General features: G+C 36.4%; 1 protein-coding gene across 1 annotated transcript in view; it reads left to right on the top strand.

Annotated features, from left to right (window-relative positions):
• Nucleotides 1–6539: 6539 nt before the first annotated feature.
• Nucleotides 6540–9550, top strand: part of IL1RAPL2 (interleukin 1 receptor accessory protein like 2) — a 1206855-nt gene continuing 1203844 nt past the window's right edge. The window contains exon 1 of the mRNA XM_047716403.1: nt 6540–6637. Within this exon, the coding sequence (XP_047572359.1) occupies nt 6553–6637 (85 nt within the window). The 5' untranslated portion in view covers nt 6540–6552. The remainder of the gene's footprint in view (nt 6638–9550) is intronic.

Raw genomic sequence — 9550 nt, 5'->3', positions numbered from 1 at the left:
ATTTCTAACTATTAGAGCTAAAAATAGAATGGGCTGCCACTTCATACAGTTGTTTTCATATGGTAGAAAGTACTTGAGGATAGTGTAGATATAGAGATAATATAAAAAGGATTTCTTGATTGATTGGTGATTGGATTATATAACTATTGAGCTCTTTTCCAAGTTTGAGTCAAATTGAGAACCAACTTTCCCTTCTTACTAAGTAGAATATAATTTACCTTTTTGCATATTTGTTTTCTTATTGAAGGTCTAGTAGGACTTCAGGGCCATCTCTGTATGAATATCATGCTTCATCGTAGATGACTGCAGAATTAGAAGATACAGTAGTCCCCTCTTATCCACAGTTTTACTAAGTATGGTTTTAGTTATCCTCAGTCAACTATGATCTGGAAGGAGATGATCCTCCTTCTGACCTATCATCAGAGGGTCAGTAGCAGCTAATTCTGTCTCACAATCCATACATCTTTCATCTCACTTCACCTTATCCCATAGGCATTTTACCATCACATCATACATCACAATAAGAAGGTACAGTGCAATAAGAGAGAAAAGATAATAATATTTACATAACGTTTATTACAATATATTGTTATAATTGTTCTATTTTGTTATTAATTATAGTTGTTAATTTCTAATTGTGCGTAATTTATAAATTAAACTTTATCATAGGTATGTACATATAGGAAAAAACATGGTCTATATTGGGTTTGGCACTATCTGTGGTTTTAGGCAACCACTCCATTCTTGGAACATATCCCCTGAGCTAAGGTGGGACAATTGCATTAGAAATTGATATGAAGGGGCGCCTGGGTGGCTCAGTGGGTTGGGCCGCTGCCTTCGGCTCAGGTCATGATCTCAGAGTCCTGGGATCGAGCCCCGCATCGGGCTCTCTGCTCAGCAGGGAGCCTGCTTCCTCCTCTCTCTCTGCCTGCCTCTCTGCCTGCTTGTGATCTCTCTGTCAAATAAATAAATAAAATCTTTAAAAAAAAAAAGAAATTGATATGAATGTGTGTTGACTACAAAACTGTCTAAAAATTATCTTTAGTACATCTGTGATATGTGTGTGGGGTGTGTCTGTGTGTTTATAATTTCCAATTTTGGGGGAGATTATATATATGACTGGGTAGTACAAATGATTGGACAACACTGTAAATATCAAATTGTGATGGCAGGAATGTATTAAGAAATTATATAATTGTATATTCTCTGCAATCTAGCTAATATATCTAGTTGGGTCTTAATTATGTCAAAATATATTCATAAGTTAAACTTGTTTTGTTTTCTAGAATTAGAAGTATGCCATACAGATATTTTATAGAATTAACATGAAGCAGAAACCTGACATACGTGGTACTTTAAGAGAGGAAAAGAGTAAAGTGGATAAGGTAATTTATAAACTAGACTTGAAAGCCATTTGAGCATAACATTATCATTACAATTATCAGTTGAAAGATTTAGTTTAATTACATTTTTAAAAACTTTCTTGAAACTATGGCTCTACTCATATCAGGATTTGGTACCCCAAGGAGAGGAATATTAATGCCTTCATTAGCCACTGTGCCAGCATCTTCAGTCTTTAGAATTCCTTATGTGGCCTTTTGAAATTTTTACATTCTAACCTTAGAAAATCAGTAAACACAAGCACAAGCATATGAATTTCAGGAGTACAAACCCTTGCATATTTATATCCATGGTAGGGAGAAGAATTTTTTTTTTTTTGGGGGGGAGTAATTTTGAAGTAATTGAATAGCAGCATAATTGTGATCATATAAAGTATTATACATGCTTCTATACATTTTCTTCAGACAGCAGTAAGTTGGTTGTAAAATCACGAAGAGGAAAAAGTTATAACGTAATAACCTGAATTTCAGTTTAAGATTTCTAGGGGATAACCTGAGATGTTTCTGACACTTTTAGTATTTAAACAAATTTGTGAAACTGTTTGTTGGGAACCCAGTGATCACAGTTCTGAGACATTCCTTGATCAATGATGATATTTAAGGCCAGTTGCTGTTGCAAATGAACACTGCTAGGAGACTGATTGCACTGGCCTTTCTTTTTGAATGTTTGAATTGGCAGTTTGGCAGATTTTCCCTTTCAATGGGAAATCTGAATCACGTACTGAACATGCTACAAAATACTTGTCTTACTCTATATTCCCTTAGCACTTAACATATACAGGTTATTCTTCAATGTCTGGCACTTGACTAAGCACTCTAGTATGCATGCATCGCCACAGTTAGGTTATAGCTTCTTGAAGACAAAGAGTGATGTTTTATAGTGTTAAACTCGGTTTATGACTGTCATAGCATCTAACTCCTAGGGCAAAAATAGTTTAGTTGTGGTTAAGAACTTGGGTTTTGTAGTCACATAGACCTAAATTCAAATCTACTTGTCCTCAATTTACTATTGTAATAATCTTAGGTAAGTTATATGTATCAGTTTCCTGAAAAGTAAAATGGGGATAATAACACCCATAAGGTCATTGATAGAGGATAAAGTATCATATATGTAAGAGTTTAGTGTAGTATTTGACACACACAAATACGCAATACAGTATAATAATTATTATAATAAAATACAGATTTTCCTTGACTTACACTGGAGTTACATATTGATTAACCCAATGAAAGTTGAAAATATCATGTCAAAAATGTGGTTAATATACTTAACTTATCAAACATCATAGTTTAGCCTAGCCCACCTTAAACGTGCTCAGAACACTTACATTAGCTTACAGTTGGGCAAAATCCTCTAGAACAAGGTGTATTTTATAATAAGGTATTGAAATATCTCATGTCCTTTATTGAATACTGTACTGGAAGTGAAAAACAAAATTGGTTGGATGGGAAGTGTATCTGTTGTTTACCCTCATGTTTATGTGACTGACTGGGAGATGGAAATAGGAAAAGCATAATCATGTATAGGATGAGTTGTAGATAAGGAGAGCATAGCAGACTTCTAATATCTAACCAGCAAGGTTGAGTTGGTAACTGAGTATATACAGCAGAAAGAGTTAAATCAGAGATGAACCAATGTTCTTCTTGAAATCACGGGGAATAACACAAATTCTAAATTGGGAGACAAGATAGGAGAGCTAGAATGTGCCTGTGGTTTAGGAAAACTTTGAAAAATAAGACACGTTTTGAAAGTCCAGAGCCTACATAATCTTCTGAGCTGGAAATTTGACAAATAAATTTAATATAAAATGAAGGATTGTGTGGAGTTCGTAATTGTCTTTTCAGAGTCTTGGTTTGGGTTCTCCCAAAAGCAGGCTCAATGATAAGGATTTGGATATAAGTATTTTATTTGGGAAGTGATTTCAGAAAGTACTACAAGGGAATGGGAAAGTCAGACTGGAAGGGAAGAAAAGCAAATAAAGAGTATGTTAAAGAGCAGTTTGCCACTCAGTTTTACTGGAATATACCAAGGGATGAGGAAGTTTCAGTGTTTATTTACTAAATCCCATCACTGACAATAACTCATGGGGTGTTATCAACCTGGAACCTCCAGTCTTCCTCCTCTTCTGCTCAAGGTATTTTGTATTTAGAGAAGCCCTTCTGGTAGAGAATCATAGGAAGTCTTCTGCAAATGACTTTTGGGGTAGGTCAAGAGGATATGGTTAGGGTACCAATAGTGTCCACTATAGCAGGAGATACCACACATCTTGGATTTGAATAATCATATTGTTGAATAGATATTCTATTTCAAACAAATGGGTAACTTGGAAAATAACACTGAAAGCTGTCATTTATTTGTATTACTTGAACCCCTAATATGATATTATCTACACTGATATTCTTCTTTTATTCATTTAAATATTTATTGATAACTTATATGTCAAGCTCTACACTAGTTGCTGAGGATACAACTGTTAACGACTAAGTGACTGTCTTCATGAAGTTTATATTCTAGTGGTCGAGGAGTGGTCAGAAACAACCAAGTTAATAAATGCAGCTAATTAAGAGTTTTAACTCACTGAAGTATAAATATGAAATAGTGTTATTTTTCCTGGTGATTACTACTTGTGCTCTACTGTTCTTACCTTTTTCCATGAGGAGATGGTGACCATGATAAACACTTTGGTCTGATTTTATAAATTTTCAGCTGTTTTCAAATATTATCTCTTCCTTTTTCTTCAAACAGATAAGACATTTAGCATTAGTGGTTAGGAATTTGGAGGGTACAAGGTAGGCGTTTGCACATTTCCCCTTCTTCCTCCTCTTTCCCCTGTGCCTTCTCCCTTGGTGTTGCTTTAGGAGACAAATGAGTAGGGAAGAGGGAAAAGGGAAAAATATGCTCATGACTGCCTGTGTTTTCTCCTTGGTTGGTTATAATTGCTCTGTATATGGGCACTGTATAAACAGATAGTTCTTATAACAAGTTTGATGGCGATATCATCCCCCCAGCATCTCCTCTGGACATTGGAAATCCCTTGCAAAATTTGATTAATTTTTTTTCTTTTTTTTTAAGATTTTGTTTATTTATTTGACAGACAGAGATCATAGGTAGGCAGAGAGGCAGGCAGAGAGAGAAGGGGAAGCAGGCTCCCTGCTGAGCCGAAAGCCCAATGTGGGGCTCGATCCCAGGACCCTGTGATCATGACCTGAGCTGAAGGCAGAGGCTTTAACCCACTGAGCCACCCAGGTGCCCCAAAAATTTGATTAATTTTTTTCTCAGAACTTCAGCCTGTAACATCATACCAATTTTCCTCTCAGGTGTACTCAACTCGCCTCATGCTGCAAAGCCTCTAGCAAGAATCATCTATTCACCTAATCTAACTTGGATCTTTGGTAATATGCCAAATCCACCTTCCATGCTTCTTGGGACCCAGAAGTTTAATATGTGTTGGTAGGGATTAATACTGACTTCTTTTGTCATCTGAAATCTCCAATGCACCATCTTTCCTTAAAGTTCTTTATCACTGTTCCAGTGATATAGGAGAAGTCTAGCATGTCAGCTGGGAAAGGAAAGCTTTCCTTCATTATCAAAAGACAACATTCTCTTTCTCAGGCTTCTTGGTTTATTGATGGAGTGGGGACAGGATTATAAGGAAATAGCTGCATTGGACAGCTGAAATGGGTGGCCGCAGGTCTCAAATTCTGGAAGTTTTCTGAATTTAGGATATTAGGTAGATATCATTCTGAGGTCAATTCTGGGAATAGAGGATCTCACTTGACACTTAATATCATCCTGTTATCCTTACCTTCTGGGTAAGGTTCTACATATTTAGGTAGAAACCAATTACTCAAGAAACATATCTTTATATAGAATTCTGGATCTTTAAAATGATATCCAAAGAGTGTTCTTGCATTTCCACTCAATTTGTTTCTACCCATTATTTTAAGAATCACTGTGCTTTCATCCTCATTGTCCCCTTTGCCATTTTTTATGTCTTGGGTTTATGATAAGCCCAATGTACCTCTGTGGTGCTTATATTCTGATTGTTAGGGGATCCAAAATGCATCCTCATATAGGTAACCAATTTACTGAAAAGTCTTAACTCAATGGGAATAAACAGTAAAAATGGTTTTGTTTTTCTCCCAAATGCTTGCTGATGGTATTTTAGTCAACCCCTTTCCCTATTGTGGGGAGGGGAGCCTTAACAGCATCTCAGTCCAATTAAAAACTTTTTACAGTTATTGTTGGTTTTGGAACAGTTTCATTCCAGTTGTCTAAAATTCAATATTGTTAGGGGTACCTGGGTGGCTCAGTTGGTTCAGTGTCTGCCTTCTGCTCAGGCCATAATCCCTGGGTTCTGGAATAGTTCCACATTGAGTTCCTTGCTCGGTGGGGAGCCTGCTTCTCCCTCTGCCTTCCACTTCCCCTGCTTGTGCTATTTCTTTCTCTCTCTCTCTCTCTCTCTCTGACATAAATAAAATCTTAAAAAATAAAGTTCAGTATTGTTAATTTTAAAACATCAGTGTCAAAGTTGAGTAAAAATTCTTCTTGTGACATAAACAAGCAAAATAACTATCCGTACTGATCAGTCTTAGGAATAAAACAGCAAAGAAGTGAGCTAAAGAATGACAGAGTAAGACTTTAGGTAGTTGGAAAAAGTGTTTTTGTGTGATAGAGGACAATAGGATGTTAAAGAACTGTGTGAAAAGTGGGGAGAAGTATCCTGGAAAAAAGATAAAATGTAAAGGTCATGAGGAGGAAATGACCTTGGCACATTCCAGGGATAGATAAAATGTTCATAGTGGCTGGAGCATAGCCAAAAAGGAATAAAGTGTGATATGAGATCAAAGAGGCAGCCAGGGTTCCACATTCAGGTCCTTGATTGTCTAGTGGAAAGAATTCAGATTTTACTCAATATTCAGTGGGAAGCCACTGAAAAGTTTTAAGTATGGAACTTTGGCATGATTAAACTGTACACTTTCATGTTTTCTTCCATTTGCATAAAAAGAAAGCCAGAAGTCACCAGAATGTCATTGTTTCTATAAAGTGTCTTTGAGATATATGAAATTTTAGCTGCTATTTTGTTGAGGCCAAGATCTGTGATCCAACTTCATATTCTTTTTTTGACTTTTCAGCTGCCAAGGAAAGTGAATGATGAAGCCACCATTTCTTTTGGCCCTTGTGGTCTGTTCTGTAGTCAGCACAAATTTGAGGATGGTGTCAAAGAGAAATTCTGGTAAGTTGCTGGCAAACTCCACTTGGTCAAAAATGTGTAGTTTTTGTGAGAATCCAGAGAGCATTTGTGCCCTTAACTATGAATATCTTTAAACAGAAGTTCTTGAATTCCAGCTGTGTTGGAAATTAGCCAAGGTAAGAATGAGGTTTTAGCCTACAACTGAGAAAATGTTGGGAAACTAGTGGAATTTTGTTCAACTTCAATGACAGCATACTCTCAGTGGACAATGAAATGTTAAGGGCCTACTTAGGGTTGGTTACATTTGCTAGTGACTATACACCTGGGAAGAAACATTTGCAAATGAAAAGACAGGATAAAGATAGATATCCTTTAAAGATATCTATCCTTAAAGATAGATATCCTTTGCCTTTAATTAAGTGTGTAGCATTACTGTTTAAATTAAAGCTTTTGACAAATATTAGTGAGCTTTATTTTTTGGTACATTTTCACATTTGTATCAAATCTCTAACAGACAGAAGTTTAAAGCCTCCAAGTTCAGAAATGTTAGCTAATTGCCTGAAGAGGAATTTCTTGAGAATAAATATCTATTTTTGGAACATGGTGGTCTGGCCAGCAGCCGTGATCATCCGAAAGATGAGCTATAGCCAGTAGATACCCCAATCAAAGCTTAAACATTGTTTAATAACACTTGAATATATATGTCTTTAAGTTTTGATTATATAGTCTGGCTATAATTACAAACGATGCATGAGATTTTAAGAATTGATTTTCTATCTACAATCATTCCAGTATGACACTGAAGAATGTATTATCACATGGAAACAAAAGACCATGATGGGGCTTTCTGCTCACTTCTAATTCAGTTATTTCCTAGAATTAAATGTATACTCTTTACTTTCTCAGTAAGTATAAAACCCAGGCAATAAAGTGCATGCCTATTTTTCAATGCAATAAATGCTGGCTAGAGCTTAGAGTTTGGTTAATGTTTGTTTTCTGAGGTGAGAATACTTGCTAATTGAAATAGCTAAAGAATAGTCTTGTTCTTCAATTGATAGCAGGGTAATAAGTCTTTCATAAAAATGAATCACAGGTAGTAAAATAGAACAACACTGCTGAAGTCCAAAGGATTCTGGAATGGTAATGGTAGGGCAATATATTGGCTTTTTCTCCCCTTAAGACTTACATATATGTTTAACACGTTTTTGTGTATTGTGACTCTCTTTCAACTGTGTTTGTGTATAGCATTTTACCTATAGTATCTCCAACTTGGCATATTTTATGTGGCTGCCTTTCCTTGCCTCACTTTTGAAGTCACATTTTTCACTTTCAGTCTTGGTTCAAATTGGTTATTGACGAAATAAAATGCTTAGAGATATTACTTGTAACTTGGACCAGATCTCGTTTACTTTACTTGGTTATGTCATAATGTCTATAGCAGAATCTGAAAGGGAAAAAAAAAGAGGAATTGAGGTTTAGACATCTATATTATGGTAGTTTAATTCAAGTAAAATCCAAACTAAGACACAAACAAGCTGCTGTGTATACATATATTCTCTCTTCTTTCCTTGGTTTGCTTATTATTTATGAAGAGAGAGGATTTTAAAAATATATACATAGAGGAAATTATCATTGATGCACTGGAGTCCTTTAAAGATCAACTTTTTAATGCTTTGCTTCTTTATTCTTATCAAGGGTAAGGCCATTCATGGCTTATGAGTGGTTCTTAGCTTTGTCTTCTTGGTGTAGCCAAGTGGTATCATGTTTTCAGTGAACTTTATTGAAGAAACATTACCTAAAAAGCTATTTCACTTAGAGTGAATACATTTGAATAGTTTCAGTCTCTTCACCCCAATCTGTTTACCCTCAGCTACCTCCTAGGACAAAAGTAATTATAATACTGGAGCAAAACTTTTCCTGCAGATCTGGACAGTGGAGATGGTTTGAATACAGTTAGTCTTTTTTCTTATGCCTTCTTGCTTTTATTTATGGTGTATGTGGAGGAGGCAGGAAAGACTAATGTGTTGATGTTGTTGGTTTGTACATGCCTGTATGTGTGGAGCTTAATTTGCACTCTCATTATGATGGTCCTATGTGAGTTCACCTTATCATTAAAGATTGCATTGGCAAATCTGTAGTGCAAAATTTTGTTTCATGCAATCTGTGAGGTTCTTTGGCCTTTACCAGCTAAAGAGATCTGGATTTAAGCTTGCATAGTTGTTCATCATGGAATCACCAATGGAACTCTGAACTTTTTTTTCCATTTTATTTTATTTAATTCCTTTTCAGTGTTCCAGCATTCATTGTTTATGCACCACACCCAGTGCTCCATGCAAATACATGCCCTTCATAATACCCACCACCAGGATCACACAACCCTGCACCCTCCTCCCCTCGAAAACCATCAGTTTGTTTCTCAGAGCCAACAGTCTCTCATGGTTTGTCTCCCCCTCCAATTTCCCTCAACTCACTTCTCCTCTCTATCTCCCCATGTCCTCCATGTTATTCTTTATGCTCCACAAGGAAGTGAAATCATTTGATACTTGACCCTCTCTGCCTGACTTATTTCACTCAGCATAATCTCCTCCAGTCCTGTCCATATTGCTACAAAAGTTGGGTATTCATCCTTTCTGATGGAGGCATAATACTCCATGGTGTATATGGACCACATCTTCCTTATCCATTCATCCGTTGAAGGGCATCTTGGTTCTTTCCACAGTTTGGCAACCGTGGCCATTGCTGCTATAAACATTGGGGTACAGATGGCCCTTCTTTTCACTACATCTATATCTTTGGGGTAAATCCCCAGTAGTGCAATTGTAGGGTCATAGGGAAGCTCTATTTTTAATTTCATAAGGAGTCTCCACACCGTTCTCCAAAGTGACTGCACCAACTTGCATTCCCACCAATAGTGGAAGAGGGTTCCCCTTTCTCCACATCCTCTCCAACACATGT

This window comes from Lutra lutra, chromosome X (assembly GCF_902655055.1).
Source record: "Lutra lutra chromosome X, mLutLut1.2, whole genome shotgun sequence".
NCBI classification, from domain to species: Eukaryota; Metazoa; Chordata; class Mammalia; order Carnivora; family Mustelidae; genus Lutra; species Lutra lutra.
The sequence above is the reverse complement of the archived record's forward strand: the minus strand, read 5'-3'. Positions and strand labels throughout refer to the sequence as shown.